The sequence below is a fragment of the Hermetia illucens genome, chromosome 5, assembly GCF_905115235.1.
Source record: "Hermetia illucens chromosome 5, iHerIll2.2.curated.20191125, whole genome shotgun sequence".
NCBI classification, from domain to species: domain Eukaryota; kingdom Metazoa; phylum Arthropoda; class Insecta; order Diptera; family Stratiomyidae; genus Hermetia; species Hermetia illucens.
Genome location: NC_051853.1, coordinates 27,507,143 through 27,526,419, shown reverse-complemented (window position 1 = coordinate 27,526,419; position 19,277 = coordinate 27,507,143). Strand labels below are relative to the sequence as shown.

The following is a 19,277-nucleotide window of genomic DNA, read 5'->3' as shown; positions in this document are numbered from 1 at the left end:
GATCCCAGACTAATAAATTTTTTGGCTACAGTCATTGAAAGGTGGTATCACATTTTGTCACTGCGCTAATCTGAGGGTACCAACGCCTCAGAGCCCATCCACATACGGAGGGGTATTTTTCAAGAAATTCATTTTGGTTTTGTATGGTATTGAACCCCATTCATATTTACGTGGCCCACGTACTAAATGCGAGTTGACACACTTAATGTAGTTAGATGACATCAAATTGTATGTTGGTTCTATTGCGAATAGTAGAAATGTTTAGAAGTGGTTTTCGAATGGAGTTTGGTTTAGAAAAGTGTCAATTCAAACCATCGGCAAAGTAATATTGGTGACCTCCACATCTAAGTTATGACCGAGATAGACTTCTCCAAATACTTATGAATTCAGCAAGGAACCCATGCTCGAGTTGGTGATTTGAAGGATGTTCTGCTGTCCGACTTCTTGCTACGTGTGAAGCTGGTGCGGGAATCGCATCTGTCAAGGAAAAATCAAATTAGCGGACCGAATATATTCGCTGTTTGTCAACCACGCCTCTGCGGCACAACGACATGCTTATTTTTACAGCAAGGAGCAGATGAATCCTTTCCATGCGGGCTGACTTCACTTGAAGGACCAATCTTCCAATCCTCTGAGTGGGTTGAAGTGAAACCTCTCTTCCTGACATTGTAAATCAAATCCTCCTAAGTACGGTACACTTTTCTGGATTATTTAGGAAAATCTTTCATTTATAATTGATAGACTCGCAGTTATAGTTGCTATAGCATGAGATCATCAATAAAAATGTTAGGGAATCTTATGATTTTCGTATTGCGAAGTTGAAAATCTTTAGTGAATGCTGAGCAAACAGGTTCTTTTAGGATAGTACAAGAACAAAAATTTGGATGACTCTTCGTATGCAGAACGGGCGCTTTCACCATACTGTCGAGATTCTGGGAACCCTAACGGCTTTAAAAAATCGATAGTTGAGGTGTGAGATTCCAATTTTTCGTCGATTTGCTTGGTTTAACATGTTAATTGTCGTTTTCTCAGTGGTGTCAGTTTGTCATTTGTTGTTGACCCAGGAATGTGTTGTTAATATAAAGTAATTCTGGTGTTGTAAGCTATTGTTGTTGAGAAAATATGTTGAATTTGTATAAGTTCGTGTGAGAAAACTTTTTGGTTGATTTCGAATTCGACTAAATGTTCCTAGAGACATTTAGTTGGATTGTTCGGATGATATTTCTTCGAAACGGAATTCATTTGGAGACTGATTTGTACGTTTTCTTCCTCTTCCGGGTCATGTACCTTGCAGTCTCTGTTTTCTATTCGGGGGCTAAATTATGTTTTCCGTTGATGTGGAAATCTGGGTTAGTTGGCTTGATTATGAGTAGTCAACCGATTTGCACGAATATTTTCTAGGATGATACCGACAAATTACATTGGAGACAGGGACGAACCTTTAATTGACTACCATAATTATGAATTTGATTTGAACTCAGATTATCTTTAATCATTTTTACTTATCGTTGTTAAGCTTGATATTAGGTCGAAAAAATTTGAAAGCCTAATAATAATTTGGTTCTATTATTAAATCATTGAGAAGCTGAAGCTTTTGTTTATCGTTCTCTTCAAGTCATGCTAACATTCAAAAATATTTCGCTGCTCCTGCTTCGTGTCGATCGCTTGATGTCCTACGTTGCAGATATTAAACATTCTATTGTCGTCGTTGCTCATAATTCACACAATTTCGCTCAGTGCTGTTGCAAATTGATGTTCCGGAACAATTGTTTCAATGTTGTCAGTCATGGTCATATTATCTTTTCATTTATTCGTTTTTCGACATCGATTTTCAGAGACTTTGACGACATGAGAAAATTTCATTTCGACCAGGTGGTGTTCGTTAGCGCAATTCGCGATGCAAGGAGCACGGATGTCTAAGGTGTTTACATAACAAAATTGTCATCGAATTTGATTTTAATGAAAATGTTAGGAGATATCAGCCTTTTGTAAATCTATCTTCAGTAAACGTAGTATTCTGTGATTTATAAAACAGTTAAAAGTTTGCATGGAAAATGCTGCCATTCAGCTGTGTTCAAGATGCTTTTCGTATTTCCGAAAGTAGGCCTAGGCCGGACATTGCAATTTTTAAATTGCAGGACCTCTGATAAACCTCTATTGATTTCGAATATTAAGGAACTAATCGTAATTTTTCCAAATATTTTGAATTTACGGAACAGAAGACGACCTATTTCATAGAGCTACCAAACACGGTTAGTTTTCTTCAATAGTTTGCCATAAGTCAATCCATCAAAAATCGACTGATGCGAAACTGTAAAAAACTTAGTAAAAATGAGGTGACAAAAAAAAATTTTTATTTTATGCAGTTAAACTTCCAAATCATTGGGAAGTTATGTTTCGACTAACAACAGAATGACGATTGTACTACACTCAACTAGACTGACAGCTTAAAAAAATTAAATATTCATCGGTCAGGTTCATCAGTCCATTGGTCATTATCACAAACGATCAGTTTGCCATAATTTTGTCATTCTGACTGATGCCAAATTTGTGTGAAACTGATCGTGTAAGGTCGCTCAAAAAATAAATTTAAGATTTAGTTATATGTAAAGTTCGGAATTTACTACTCGTGCTGGTCACAATTTGTCGTTTCCAGCAATTCGCTAGTAATTTGTGTCTGCAGCTTGTAGGGTGAAAGGTCTGTTTATTGCACAACGTCAACGTCCAATTTCCCCAATACACTTTTCGTAAAGTAAGATCTTTTGATTGCTTTAAAATAAGCCTGTTTCCTGTTTGATTTCTTCATTCGAGTGAAATCACTCGCCCTGCAGTCATCTTTTCAAGCTGGGGAGTATGGTGGATGGGAAAGAATTTTGTATTTCGGGTTTCTCAATTTGGCTATTGCTTGTTCAGATCTGTGAATTGGTGCATTTTCGTGGGAGTACAACTTTTTTTTCTTGTCTAGTCGTTTTTATTTTTTATTTTATCATTCAATCAAACCGATGGGGTAACGCAATATTATCCCTGTTTGTCTCAGAATAAGCTATTAACATGATTCCACGTCTATCCCAGAAAGTATTGATCTTTTTCGGCTGTTTTAGCGGCATTGGTCGCTCCGGGCGGCTATCCTCTGGTTCTAATCACTGCGCTGATTGTTTAGTAGACTCCGGTATGTATTCGTCCATTATCAGATATCACAGAGGTTCTCCAGGATTACACTGAACCATTCTAAGCAGCGCTTTGAATCATCCACACGTTGTTTTTGATCGGTTATGAGAGGGTGCGGAACCCATCGCGCACAAAGCTTTTTCATATGCTATAAATGCGAAATGTCGCACACGCTCTGTTGACATCTTTAGAACGTCTCGATGTTTTCTGAAGTTGTAAGCTCATTTGATTGTAATTTCAGTATCTTCAGTGCTTGTATTACAACGTTTAAAGTTATTGCCCATTTACAAATCTTTGTTTCCAAGGGGCACACTTTGGAAGCCGTTTTTTGGTTTGAATAATTTCTTTCCCCTATTAAGACCAATGTTGAATTAGTACACATTAACGAAAGTGATGCCACACAAAAGAGTATAACTTTAGAACTAGTCAACAAACAGGTCGCCACTATTGGAATATATCAACCCCTACATCATTCCCCGTCGTGATCGATTTCGCCATTTGGCTCTAAATCCCTATCCAGCGTATCAAGCCACCGTTGTTTCGGCTGGCCTTTTGGTCGTTTACCATCGACTTCGATGTTCAGACCAATCTTGGCGAATGAATTCTCGTTATGTGACCATACCATCGAAGACGCCTATCTCGCAATTTTCCTACGATCGGTGCAACCCCATATCGATCGCGGATATCCTCATTTCGGATGTGATCAAAACGTTTCACGCTACTACTCCAACGCAACATCGTCGTCTCCATTTCCGCAAGCCGCTGTACACTGTCTCTTCTAGTCAGCCAACACTCAGGACCATAGAGAGCGACAGGATGGACGGCATTGCGGTCGACTACAAAGAACACCAGTGAAGCAATTTCATAACGCATAACGCATCTCCATTGGCTGATAGCGTTGACCCGAAATATTTAAATTGCTCAGTTCTGGGCACGTCACTACCGATGACAGCAATTGTGCCTGTTTCATGGGATTCGGTCGTCAAAAACTCAGTTTTATTCAGATTGAATTTGAGACCGTGTTGCATGAGGCGATCATTCCACCAGTGTATGAACTCTTCCGGTACTAAGTGTTGTCGTAAAGCATACCAGATGAGTTCGTGTGGCACACGGTCGAACGATTTCTCTAGATCCAGAAATGCAATGTAAAAAGAGCGTTGCTTCTCACGGTGTTTCTCCATGAATAACCGCGCAGCGTGTATTGCGTCAGTAGTTCTGCAGTTTTTGACAAATCCGACTTGATTCACGGTTATTTCAACGATTTCGCGAATATGGTTGTCAAGAATGCGTTCAAAAATCTTTATGGTGTGGGAAAGTAACCAGATTGAATGGTAACTTGAACATTCTGCTGGACCAATTTTCTTTCTCCATATTGGAATAGTGGTACCCTCTTGCCAGTCAGATGGTGTTCTACCTTCTTGAATAACCCGATTAAAAATTCATTGAGCCACAGTGTTGGATCTCAGCTGTTCGCTTACCAGAGCTCAGATGCGATGTCATCAGGTCCTGTTGCTTTCCCCGATTTTATTCGTTTTATTGTCTACTCGACTTCAGTTGCGCCGATAGGTGGAACTGCTCCAAATGTCGGCAATTATTGTGAAAGTAGAGGATGAGCAAATTCTTCAGTTGAAATCTGCTCGAAGTATTCTCATAGACGGTTGGTAAGCAAAGTTCCGTTTTTATCATCAACGCAACAGAAGTGTTCGATATCCTGTGTACGTTCGTTTCGGCTATTAGCAAGTCGATACAGGTCTCCCTCGTCATCCCGAGTGTCCAGTTTATCGTAAAGATTTTTGTAATGGGTGCGCGGGTGATAGCGATCGCTTTCTTTGCTTCACAGTTAGCGTTCTTATAAATTTGCCAATTGGCGAGCGTTTTATCGTCGAGATACTTGTGGTAGAGGCGTTCCATTTCAACATCGCCATTCCAAAGCCAAGTATGTTGGTTGATGTATCGATTGTTGGCAGCCATTTACTCTATTGCCACATTAATATCAAATAAATAAACGGAAAGTGCAAATTCAATAGTTTTCTTCTTGTTTAAACTGTTGTTAATGAAAGTAGTTGCCCAACTCATTCTTTGGCCGTAGAAGCCTGACTCATGGCAGTCGATGAACTACTGAAAGGATGTTTTGACAGCTTTCACAGCGATAATTAGTGAGTGCCAGATCTGGAGGGTATGGTGGCAAACGGAGAATTTCCACATATAACTCCTGCCGGAATGTAACAGTTCCCACCTTTCTACCAAATTTGGTGTCAATCGCTATAACAATCTCCGAGAAAAATGCGTGTGACGGACAGACAGACAGTAAACCGATTTGTGTAAACACAAAACCTTAACAAGGAGGACTGGGGATACCAGTCGCCTCAGTTGTGATTGAGTACCTGAATCAATTCAGGGTAATAATATCGATTTCCATTGATTTTCCTAACGCAGTGATCAAATTCTTCGCGGACGTAGAGTGCTCGACATGCACTCTATCTAAGCGCGTTAAGATTGTTGTACTCTTGAATTTACTAAATGTGTTATTTTACTCCACGAATAGGCACGCTAATTACTTTGTAAATATTTCTTATGTATGAAAATAGCAGCACTAAAACAAGCATCCAAATAATTTATCATACAATTTTACATATCCTCGAATATCATTTCAAACCGCATGCATGCTAAAAACGCAATATTAATATATATTTTTTCTCTTTTCTTCCTTTCACACATAAAACCAAAACCATCCATTGTGCTTAACAAAAACCAAAACTATTTCGTGTACAGTCAATCGACTCGTTCCAACTATAAGCCATATGCAGTCAATGTACAAAGATCAGCCACTCTTCCTGCTAACTCATCATTAAAACAGTGATTATTATCGTCATTAGTTTACCAATTTATCGACTAGAATTAAATAATAAAATAAGACGATAAAGTGAGACAACGACCATACATTTATATAACAACATTCTTAACACCAACAAATCCAAATTGGAATGAAATATCAATTAAGTTATCATGAATTACATTGCGCCTAAGAAAAACAGATGAACTAATAACTCCCGATTGGAAGGCAAAAGCCAACAAGACCACGCTTCCAAATCGGAGAAAATAAAACAGCCTAAACGCAAAAGCAACAAAACTGGAATCTAACAGCAATAACAATAATAAAAATTAACTCGAAGGAAATATCGATATGATTACTTAATGAGAAGAACATATTATTTTGCCCTCATTGTTATTGGCGTATATTATATTAATTTTATTCATTACTACGATTAACGTTTTTACATGTATATTATGACTATCATAGCTTTGTTTCCTGTACGATGATATTTTTCCTAAATAGGCGTTTTAAAACAAATTCTTTTTATTTCTTAATACATTTGTGTTAACAAATTTCTATTTTGTAATATTATTTAATCAGTAATTTATTTTAAGTGGAACGAAGAAAGGAAACACAAAACAGATACTAGTTAGTTATAGATAGATAGGGTAGATAGAGAAAAAGAAGAAGAAACGTCAAAAAACAACATTGAAAGAATGCAAAGATTTTATTTTTTAAAAATATATATTTTTTATTATGATCCTGATTTTCATTTCTTTGTAGCTTATCTTACGCATTTCATTATTTTCGTTTCTTTTTTTTTGTTTTCCAAATATTGAAACAGGTAAAGTCATGCGACGCTGAAGCGACAGAGCTGCGTGTGGTGGTCAAAGTTGTACTTACTTTTGTTTGCTCTTTGTGATTTAAAATTTAAATAAGGTAGGTGCATACTTTATACGAATTATGCTTCGTAGTTAATATATTGACATTAAATCAATTTGTGTTAATCAAAACTCATTTTCTACCATTAAGAAACTGAAAAGTGCACTTTTTTAAAAGCTAAAACACCCTCGATTTAAGACTTATAATTAAAGATAGATAGCCATTAACTTATTTTTTATTAATGGTTCAAATAAAATATGTGCTAGTTACGCGACAACGAAAAAATGCAAAGCTGGAATTAATTTGAGAGAAAAAACAACAATTACTTTAAACGTTGCGTGTCATAAGGTGCTGAATAATACAGAAAATTTTTTGTGCATTACAAATGTAATTCAAAGCAAAGTGAAGCCCGTGTTTGGGTTTTTAGAGGTCTTTATCTATATGTAGATTATGGCTATTGATAAACTTAACAATCTTCTTTTAAAGAGTATACAGTGTGGGCGGAATTGTGTAAATGTTCTTCACATTCTAGCCTGTTTATGAATTGTTCCAAATCAAAGGATTAATTTTTAGAAAACTTTTTATAGTTTACGAAAGACAATTTATTGTAGATTTATTTATTCATCCATTTATTTACGCAAAAAACGATCAAATCAATTTTGGGCTATTTACACAGTTTTGGCGCCTTATATAAAAAAAGGGAAAATCTAGACTAGCATGCTTTCAACTAGTTTCCGACACTCTTCTTGAGAAATGGAAGCCCATACTTCATTGCAGCGCTCCCAAAGTTCATTTGGATTTTTAAATGCGCTTTGATAATTATAAACTTGATTTTCAAAACGCCCCATGAATTTTCTATAGGATTCAAGTCCGATGATCGTGGCGACCAATCTAGCATTGAAATTTTCTTATTCCTTAAGAATTCTAGTGTTGCAAAACAAAACCTTATTAAAATCGGTTCAATGTCTGTCCGTCCGTCCGCCTATCCGTCTTTTTTTTTGGCCGATGGAAGCTGGAAAGCTTCAAAAGTTACCGCAGGCTCCTGCCACACAATTATGTGGGACTCTTACCCACTAAAACCACCTCCTTCCTCTTCCACTCTCCCCGCGGGACTCCCATTTGGTATTACGACGCGGGGCTGGATCAGAATTTATTCTGCGCTCATGTTAATATTCGTGTTTCTCTCGCGTTCATTTTTTCTGATGACTCTTCCTGCCCAAGCTTCTTTCCGATAACTGCAATCATCTTTTCCACTTCGGTTCACATCCCCTTTATTTTCACCATAAGTTCCATTATATTTTCGGGTGTAAAGTGTTCCCCGGTTGTAGCTTCTAATGTAGCCCTTTGGGTTTTGAATCTGGGACAATGAAAAAAGACGTGTTCTGCGTCCTCTGCAATATTTGGCAATATGGCGAATTATTATGCCCAAATCGATGCAGATATGCTCGACAGCCTCCGTGTCCATTCAAGAATTGAGTTAGGTCGAAACGTACTTCGCCGTGGGGTCGCTCGATCCACTTCCGGAGATCTCATATGGTTTTGTGAGTTCAGCGGTCTTTTTCTAACTCGTCCCACTTCTCTTGCCATTCCGCGACAGTTTCAGTTCGTGCGAACTGATCCCGATGGGCAGGGGATTCTCTAGTGAGATACGTTCGATCGTAAATTCGTATTTCTTTCGCCAGAATTTCAATCGGGACCATTCCTGCTATCACGCAAGCTGCTTCATTGGATATTGTTCTGTAAGCGTAACATGTTCGGAGTACACTTATGCGATACGCCGCTCCAATTTTTCTTTTATTTGCTATATTTTTCAGTGCATCTGCCATACCGGGGCTGCATACAGTAGGATCGAGCTATCGACCTTCGAAATAAGGAGTCGACGGCTCGGCCTTAGGCCACCTATATTTGGTAGCATTGTCGCAACCAGCGCTCTGATGTTATATGCCTTGATTGCTTCACCCTCCACTTGCATCTGAAGTTTAACCTCTGGTTAATCATTACGCCTAAGTACTTAAGCGCAGGCTTGGAATGAATAGTTTCGTTCCTTCATCTGATTCGCAGCAAAGAATCCTATCGATTAGGCAGTCGGCATCGATACGCACTAGATACTTCGCCACGCCTAAGTTGATTAGGGACTCAAGTGTATTGCTCCATCTAGCGGAATTGAAGGCGTTCTTCACATCAAGTGTAATTACTGAACAACATTTGCCCTCGTCAAGTGCGGTCTTATCGGTGTTAGCTACTAGGACAGCTGCATCCGTTGTAGACCTTCTCTTTCGAAAACCGAACTGATTTTCGGAGAGATCGCCATCCTTTTCGGCAATTGGAAGTAATCTGTTATAGATTACTCGTTCGAATAGTTTGCTAGTACTATTTAGAAGGCATATCGGCCTGTAGGACGAAGCTTCCCCCAAAGGTTTGTTTGACTTGGGGACTAGTATTAATTTCTGCTTCTTCCATTGTGTAGGAAATGCTCGTTCTTTAAGGCATGTGGTGAACGCCTCGGCAAACATATTTGCAGCTATTTTGACTGCTGCCTTGAGGGCTTTATTGGGGATGCTATCCAAGCCAGGTGCTTTATTTCCAGCAATTTTATCCGTAGCTTCGAGGACTTCCTTTTTACTTACCATGGGAACTTCGGCGGTCTCTATTTCGACAGTGGGAAGGTTAGCAGTATCCACATTCTGTGGGAAAAGATCCGTTACTATTTCATTTAGTAGAGTAGGGCAAGAAATTGGTGGGGAGCGCTTGTCTTTGACTTTCGATATTACTGTTTTATAAGCGCCACCCCAGGGGTTCGTGTCAGCTTCCTTATACAATTGCTTAAGTGTTCGCTTTTACTTTTTATTATGGCCATATGTAATTACTTCCGAGCGGTTTTGTATTCTTCATGTAACTGCTCGTATCCAGATCGGTTTCTATTTCGCTGACTGCGTCTTCTGGCCTTGAGGCAGACCTTGCGGCATTCTCCGATTCCAGAGTTTCACCAAAAGTTCGGAACTCGCTTCTGGGATACAACATACCTTGGCATGGATGCGCCACATGCTCGCCGTGATTTTTCGCCGATCTGTAAAGCTTTATCTTCTGCGCTTCTTTCAAGCGCTATATTTTGCTGCAGAACTTCTTCTAAAATCTCCTCGTCAAACTTATTAGCTGCCAATCTTTCAACTCTCACCTGAGACCATTTCATTTGTGTACGATGTATGATTTCAAAAATGATGGCTTGGTGGTCGCTATGCGTATATTCTTCACTGACATACCACTGGAGATCTTTCGCTAAAACATCACTAACAAAAGTGACATCTATCACGGACCACATTTCTCTCTTTCCGAAAGTGTTCACGCATCCAGTGTTAGCAACTACAAGATTCAGACGAGAAAGAGCTTCAAGTAATATACGTCCTCCTGCGTTCGCTTCTCGGCTGCCCCATTCTTCAGCCCATGCGTTGAAATCGCCAGCCATTATCTTAGGGCTATGGTTGCTTCCTTCCATTGTTAGCTTCTCCACCAAAGAATGGAACTCCTCTCTCGTAACAGCATAACGCTGTAAATAGCTATTCCGCCTATCTTTGCTCTAGTGAAGTCACTGTCGAGAATCTTCGTGGTTCCTTCTATGGCCCGATTTCCGCATGTCCATATCGCTGCCTTTCCGCTCTTATCCGCGACTCAAATTCCACAAACAACATGCTCCGCATCCTCCGGAATCATCACGGATGTCGGGCAATACGGGGAGTCGTCACGCCCGAAGCGATAAAGGTATGCCCGGTACCCTCCTTGTCCGTTTAGGAATTGAATTAGGTGGTAACTAACCTCACCGTGCCTTCGTCCTTTAGGTGGATCATCCCACTTTATTTGCCATTCCAAATGCCGACGATAGGTTTAGTACTCGCCGATTGCATATGATGGTTCATAGAGGCGTTGACCCTCGTTCGCCAAGATGTGGATGGGAATTATGCCTGCTATCACACAGGCTGCATCGTCTGAAGTTGTACGGTAAGCGTACGACGTTCGCAATGCACTCAATCGGTATGGGGCTACGATTTTTCTTCTATTTGCTTCCAACTTCAAAGCGGGGCCCAGACTGGAGTTGCATAAAGCAAGATGGAGTTGACAACTCTCGAGATCAGGAGCCGACGGCTTTGCCTAGGACCACCTATATTTGGTAACATTCTTATCAACAATATAACTACTCCGGAAGCTTTGGTTGCTAAATTTTCAAAATAGGACTTGAATTTCAGTCTTTGGTCAACCATGACGCCTAGGTATTTAGGTGTTGGTTGCGACTGTATGATGTGTTCAACAATCCTGATCTTTATCGACGTCTGCTTTCTTCTCTTGGTAATCAAAACTACCTCGGTTTTATGCTCCGCAAGTGTCACATCAGCCTCCTCCAGCCTCGTTTGTGAGTACCTCGATCGCATCAATATCTTGTGCCACGATAGTCGCTCTGATATCGTTTGCGACGCCAATGATTGTCACTTCTTTGGGTAGTTGTAACTTAGAAATTCCGTCATACATTATTATCATTATTAGAGGACTGAGAACTGATCCTTGTGGAACCCCGCAGGTTGTTGTAAACGTCTGTCTGTCTGTCACACGCACTTTTCTCAGAAACGGCTATACCGATTGACATGAAATTTGGTGAGAAAGTAGGAACTGTGAACGCCCAGACATGCAGTGTAGTGATATCCTTCTACGTTGAGATTTAGGGGGGGTCCCTATAGATGCAAAAGGGGGGTATACAATTTTTTTTCATCGCATATAGTCATTAGTACTTTTTGAACCCGGTGTTAGCTTTGAGATTTGTTAAAAAGGCGGGGAGTGGGAGGGGTGGAAAGTGATGATTCCTTTAGCGGACCCATTCTCAGAAACTATCCAACCGAAAAATCATGGAGCTGCCTCTATATAGGCCTTCCAGGCCTCAAAATACTCTCCATATCGATATCTACTCAAGTTAATAATAGTATATTACCATATTTTTTGGGAAATTGAGTGAAAATCTCCCTTAAGTTTATCCCAGAGTTATAAAGTTTGTGGTAGTATAGAATATAATAGGAAGCATATTATCCCCAAGTTTGATCAAAATCATACCATTACTAACAAAGCTATAGTAGCTCAAAGTTGACTTTACTGTGTAAATTTGCTGCAATTAAATATCAATATCACTAAAGTGAGTAGTCAAACGTGCTAAATGCATATATATAACGGGCTACGTACAAATGGGATAGTTCTGCACTCAAATATACTTACAGAAGAAGCAAACAAAACCTTTCATATCTGAAGTGTCGAGCTTCCGGTTTCCCGACTTGTTTTCTTTAGCCTTTGTCCCGTTCACATGCGCGGTCGGCTCCTTTTGATCGGTTGCGCCATTTTGCTGTGTCATTTGTCTGATTTTGATGCAGTCGTGAGGCTTTCAAATCACGACCATGAGTTACGTGGTCATGCCATCGAAAACGCCTCTCTTGCAATTTTGCTACGATCGGTGCAATTCTATATCGATTGCTGATATCCTCATTTCGGATGTGATTAAAGCGGGTTACACCACTGGTCCAATGTAATATCTTCGTCTCCAATACCTCAAGGCGCCCTTCATTGCCTTTTATAGTCGACCAAGTCTCAGAACCATAGTGGGCGATAGGGTGGACGACACTGCGATAATGTTTTGATTTGAGACGTTCGTTGATACGTCGATAACAAAGAACACCAGTTGTAGAGCGCCACTTGATCTAGGTTGCGCTAATGTGTGAAGCAATTTGATAATGCAGTTCTCCATTGGCTGATAACATTGATCCGAGGTAACATTTATAAAAAAATCTGTTTTATTTAGATTCAATCTGAGACTGTGTTGCATGAGGCGATCATCATCATTTGGACAAGTTGATCAAGATCTGCTTTGCTATGAGATGCCAGGGTGAAGTTCTTATGTATGGGAAAAGTTATGCCGCATTCTCGCGTTCCGGATTTCTTTCCACTTTGAAAATATTGTGCGTTTGAGAGACGCACCTCAATGCCTAACAATTTCGCTCCCTGGACCACCAAGACATCTATTTTGTACATTTTGTCCTATTCAGTGAGTGCTCTAGGAGCACCAGTTCTGAACTGGAAGCATACGTTCTAAATCCCAAACTGGTAATCCCATTTCCGTTGCCGTAGTTATCGTTGAATTTCCAACCCATTTCCAGGCTTGGTTTTGGGTTCCAACACAATTTTGTACTATGAACAGGTTGTCAGGCTGTCATACAATCATCTCTGTTTTACGGTTCACCTCTTGTTGATTGCTTTGCATTTGCCAGGCGTAAGGGATGCATGTGTTAAATCAGTGTGCATTACCGAGGTACTTGTTGAGGATTGCAGTGCCGAATTAGCAAACTCTTCTTTCTTTTCCTTCAGCCTTTGTCCCGGTCACAAACGGGGTCGGCTCGTCGTGATCGGTTTCGCCATTTGGCTTTATCGAATGTCTGATCTGGGTGCAATCTTGAGGCTTTTAAATCCCCATCCACCGTATCAAGCCACCGTTGTTTTAGCTTGCCTTTTGGTCGTTTACCATCAACTTCGATGTTCAGACCAATCTTGGCAAGTGAATTCTCGTTAACACGAATTGCGTGACCATACCATCGAAGACGCCTCTCTCGCAATTTTTTCAAGATCGGTGCAACCCCATAAAGATCGCGGATATCTTCATTTCGGATGTGATCAAAACGTGTCACGCCACTAGTCCAACGTAACATCTCCGTAACGTCTCCATTACCGCAAGACGTCGTTCATTGTCTTTTATAGTTGGCCAACACTCAGAACCATAGAGGGCGACAAGACGGACGACATTGCGGTAAATTTTAGATTTGAGACGTTCGTTGATACGTTTATCACAAAGAACACCAGTTGTGGAACGCCACTTCATCCAGATTGCGTTAATGCGTGAAGCAATTTCATAACGTTGACCCCCGTATTTAAATCACTCAGTTCTGTTTCATTCGGTCGTCAAAAATTAAATTTTGTTTAGATTCAATCTGAGACCGTGTGGGATGAGGCGATCATTCCATTTTTGGACAAAATGCTCGAGATCGTTTTTGCTATTAGATGCTAGAAAAATAGCATCTGCATAAAGCAGTGTGTAGGGCGCTGAACGTTGGATGTCCCGTGTGACGGTGTCCATAACAAGAACAAAGAGGAATAGTGAGAGGGCGCTTCCTTGATAAACACCAACAGAAACATGAAGCGATTTTAATTTATCCGCCATACTTCGAACTTTACTTTTCGGATCGTGGTAGAGCAATTGAACCCAGCGCGCGAGTTCTTCTGACACTAAGTGTTGTTGTAAAGCATACCAGATAAGTTCGTGTGGCATATGGTCAAACCCTGTCTCTAGATCCAGAAATGCAATGTAAAGAGGGCGATGCTTCTCACGGTGTTTCCCCATGAGTAACCGCGCAGCGTGTATTGCGTCAGTAGTTTCGCAGTTTTTGACAAATCCGGCTTGATTCACGGTTATTTGAACAATTTCGCGAATACGGTTGTCAAGAATGCGTTCAAAAATCTTCATGGTATGGGAAAGTAATCGAATCGGACGGTAATTTGAACATTCTGCTGGACTACCTTTCTTTTCCCATATTGGAACAGTGGTACTTCCTTGCCAGTCAGATGGTGTTCTTCCTTTCTGAATAACCCGATTAAAAAATTCACTGAGCCACAGTATTGGGTCCCAGCTCTTCGCTTTCCAGAGCCCAGGTGTGATGTCGTGAGGTTCTGTGCTTTTCCCCGATTTCATTCGTCCTCGACTTCAATTGCGCCAACAGGTGGATGATTGTGGAAGTGGAGGATGAGCAAATTTTTCAATTGAAATCTGCTCGAAGTATTCTCGCCATCTATCCGTTGCGGCTCAACAATTGGTAAGCAGAGTGCCGTTCTTGTCATTAACGCAACAGAAGTGTTCGATATCCTGTACACGTTCGTTACGGGTTTCTAGGGTGTCTAGTTTATCGTAAAGATTTTTGTAATGGTCCGGTCGGGTGGCAGCAACTGCTTTCTTTGTTTCCCGGTTGGCATTCTTATAAATTGGCCAGCGCTTTATCGTGGAGAAATTTGTGGTAGATGCGTTTCTTTTCGCGTACCTTCATTTCAACATTGTCATTCTAAAAGCAAGTATCTCGGCTGACCTACCGCTTACCAGGCTTGGTGACTCTGAGGGTTGCAAAGGCAGGTTTGTGGATCATGTCTTTCATTTGGTTCCACGATTATTCCACATTCGTAACGGTCAGTAATCGTGTGAATGAGATCATTTCTTCTTTCTTCTCAGGAAATTGCCACCATTTAATACGTCGCGGGCCAGTGCGTTCCTCGCGCTGTTTTATCGGTGGCTTAATTCGCAGGACCGTAATCAACAGCCGATGTTGAGGTGCGATAGTCTCATATGGAAGGCCTTTGCAATCAGGGGCAGTGGTAAAATGTCGGTGTCTTATGAGTATATAATCGATTTCGCGTTTTACTGTTCCCACTACAAAATGTAGGAAGATGAGACAATCGTTTAATGAACCATATATCCATAAGTACAAGATCATGGGTGCCCGCAAAATCGATTATACGCTCGCCACCCTCATTGCGCATTCCGAACCCCTTTCCTCCTTGGAACCTGTTACCGTCTGCCTTTTCACTCACATGACCATTAAGGTCGCCGGCAATGATGATATAGTCGTCATCAGGCATGTGACAAATCTTTTCATCGAGAAGTTGCCAAAAGGCATTTTTCTCGACATGAGGTCGACCTGTCTGTGGTGCGCACGCGGTGAAGAAGTGAATAGTGCGATCAGCTGATATAATGATGAGCTTCATCAGCCGATCATTAAATCGTTCGACATCTTTAATGACATCCCGGAAAGCCTCTGTAATGACAATACCATATTGAGCGTGCTGGCTGCCAAAATAGAGAAGTTTACAGCCATTTTTGCCGCGTTTGCGTTCAATGTCGCAGCTTTTGGCACCAGACTATCGGGTTTCTTGCAGAGTGCAGATATCAATGGGCCTTTTCCGAACGGCTCTTGCGAGTTCCTCGGTCGGTTAGGGTACCAACATTTAGCGTGCAGACACGTATTTGTTTTGTTCGTTTTGTTCGGACTAACTTGCTTATGTCCGGGCACCGTCCATGCGTCAAGAACCCTTTCCCATTTCTCGACAGGAACCGGAGCTGGTCCTGGCGCGTCGACTGAGGTGGATGACCTAGCATTTCTCCGAGGCTTGTGACTCGATCCGATCATCATGTTTGTAACCACATTGCATGCATTTTCTTGGTCGGCCTGTCGCGGGACCTGTCACCAAGGGAGATCAGGTAGGATTTAGCATGGTGGAATAACTCCAACTATACTTTATTTATCTCTTTTCCTGATTGCCTTCAATTACCGGCGTTGTTCAGTCGACCTTAGACAAAAAATATTCTGCAACCAGGTTCCAATAACCATTTCTCCTAATTCAGCTTTATTTTTAGTATGGAAACTACTGGAAACAAGCATTTATTTCGCCTAGATACAAAGCAGTGGCGCCATGACCATTTATGGACGGTTTAATCTCTTTAATAGGAACCGCTTCCTTTCATTGAAAGTAGGATTTACGTTTTGGATGTTCCTATGCATTGCTATTTTTCCTGTGTATCTACTTGTTTACCACTTACGATTATCTGATGATTAATACACTGAAACACAATATTTATAATGAATTAAAAATAAAAACAGGGAGAGACTTTTTGTATACCCTCCATGCCATATGCAAGTAAACACGAGGCAGACTTTATTCTGAATTCCAAAATTCAGGTTCGAACCAAACAAACACTTTTGTTATCTTCCCATCTCCCGACTAGAATTAAACGCGTGAAACTCGTGTTCTTTTGTGACAATTGGGCTAATTCTGCCCAGTAATTCTTGTTTTTGGGGATCGCCTATAATCTATGGAAAAATGTAAACATCTTGTCTGCTTCCAACAAAAGAGTCTTCCCTACCGGTTTAACTTCCACTTAAACCGGTAGAATATTTTGCGACTTAATTATTATTAATTATCTGCCATTGATAAACTCGTTTAGCTCAAGTGCATTTTTAAGAACTTTGAAAGGCTTTGTTAATATTTTCAGCTCTCAATCTTCCACACTTTTATATTTTGTCAATTATGAATGAATGTTTTAATTTAAATATATTTTTTCCATTAATTTATTATTTTTTTTTCTTTTTTATTTTAGACGACTTCATTATGAAAATTCTATTCAACATTCCCCAAACTATGTACATTTTACTATTACAATTGACGGCAAATTTCGCAGAGTTTCAAGATCGCAATCAACTGATGTGTCTGAGTCGATGGAAGGCGTAATAAGAGTAGTTTAGCAATAAAAGTAACAATAACGACTAATTCTAGATTTTTCTTAAAGTGCCTTTTGATTTGTGCTTTTGTGTTTTTTGACTCTTTACTATAGATAGACATGTGTACATGCGTTTGAAGCAGAAAGGATAATATCATTTTAAATGCTTTTATATCATATACATACTTAGATGTTACAATAAATGAATCATTGAAAAAGTCGGTTGAATGTTAATATTAATCTCTAATTTTTCTATTGGAGAAAAATTAAAATGGAATAGATAGAAATTTTTAAATTTTGTTAAAATATAAGATAATAAATTTATTTAAATATAGTCGCGGATGTTAATGAAATTCGTCAAGAGTATTTTTTATAGACCAAACTTTATAAAGATTGAATTGTAGTACTTAAGATTTATACCAATTGAAGAATCAGAGAATTTTGTTTATTGAACTGTTTGTAAATAAAATTTGAATTTACACGATAATTTGGTGTTTGTGATTTTGTGTTTTCATGCTGTTTTTACTTGCCGTGCGACTTCCAGGATTACACCCCTAAGAAAAAAAAGAAGCACTATTCCTCCTATGGGAGCTAAACTAGAGTGGAAATTAACTAAGCCATAATTCGACCCATCCTCGGTGGGTCGTTTTCAGGTACTGAACGTGTGAGATCTCATTGGAAAGAAGATTCAAGTCAGTCAAGCTTTATTTTGGCTAAGGCCCGCCAGTAATTTGCAGAAAAAAGATACTTGCAAAAATCATGGAGATGATTTCTTCCAGTACTGAATGCCTAGAAATTCGAGATGTTCTAACTGGAACCTAAACATAAAATTAAATTAGCCTGAGCCTTTGAAGAGCCGTTCAGGATTTATATTTTCAGGACACTTTCGAACTGCACCCTACAGGAATCAGCAGTGATGTGTGAACCATGAATTAGGCTGAGGGAGTTCTAACATGGTTAAAGGGTGTATAGGTCTCAGGGCGAAACGTGGATTAGTACCCACGATGGAGCATAAAACCTAGGAAACGCCTGCTAAGCCAACACCAACAACTCTACTACCAAACCCTATCTCCACCTCCACGTGGTGATCGCTGGGAGGCCATCCTTAACGAAAAGCTGCAGACGGAGGAGGATGGAGGCGAGTCTCTCGCGCCTAAAAACGGGACAAGTTGTACCAACTGGTCCTCCAGGTGGGGGGTTGGGTAGGGCCGACAACCCCACCCGAAAAACAACTTGTTACGAAGCCACAACAGGAGCCTTGGACTGGGCGGATAACACAACGACGAACTCGGCAACCACAACGGAATAACGATTTGCGCATTTTATCATGGAACGTGCACTCCCTGTACAGAGATGAAGCTGCCAAGCAGCTAGCCGATACCTTGTCCCAATATAAGGCTGATGTTACAACATTGCAGGAGATGCGTTGGACAGGAACCGGTTTCCAGGAGAAGAGCCGCTATACCATATATTATAGCGGCCATCCAGTAAACCATGTGCCCAGAATAGGTTTCTTAGTCAGCCAAAAATGAAACCTACTGTTATCGACTTTGAAAATATAAGCGAACGGCAACGCACTCTGCGTTTGCGAGGTCAATTTAGAAATATAAGCCTCATTAACGTTTACGCCCCTAAAGAGGAGACTGCAGAGTCGGAGAAGGATGCCTTCTACGAGGCAGTGGAACGAACCCTCGAAACCTGCCCCAGATATGATATCAAAATCACACTTGGGGATTTTAACAGCCAAGTAGGGACGGAGCCCGTATTCAGGCGATAAGTTGGCTTACAGCTTACATCAAAATACAAATGATAACGGACTGCGGATTATTCAATTAGCAGTGTCACGCGAAATGGTTGTTGGAAGCACTTGGTCTGCGTGGGAAACGTTCCACATACAAACATGAGCCTCTCCAGACGGGACCACTTTCAACCAAATTGATCACGAATAATGTTGCATTCTTAAAGGACGCGGGCACGTGCGGAGACTTATTACGAACTCCGGCGAGCGGAGAAGGGATTTCACAGACGGAAAAAGGAAGCCTGGGAGAACCAAAAGGTCTGTGGACTCGAAAAGTA

General features: G+C 40.4%; 1 protein-coding gene across 4 annotated transcripts in view; it reads left to right on the top strand.

The window, feature by feature from the left end:
• LOC119656676 (rho-associated protein kinase 1) overlaps nucleotides 1-17,676 on the top strand; it is a 49,786-nt gene extending 32,110 nt beyond the window's left edge. Inside the window, exons 11-13 of one of the 4 annotated variants that reach the window (XR_005250069.1) lie at nucleotides 1,836-1,921; nucleotides 6,828-6,922; nucleotides 17,082-17,676. Coding sequence is in view for 2 of the 4 variants with exons in the window: in XM_038063160.1 (XP_037919088.1) it covers nucleotides 5,941-6,028 (88 nt within the window). In the remaining 2 variants the exon portion in view is untranslated. Of the gene's footprint in view, nucleotides 1-1,835; nucleotides 1,922-5,940; nucleotides 6,744-6,827; nucleotides 6,923-17,081 lie in introns of those variants that run through there. The other 3 variants (XR_005250070.1, XM_038063161.1, XM_038063160.1) reach the window with 3 other exon arrangements.
• Nucleotides 17,677-19,277: the final 1,601 nt, after the last annotated feature.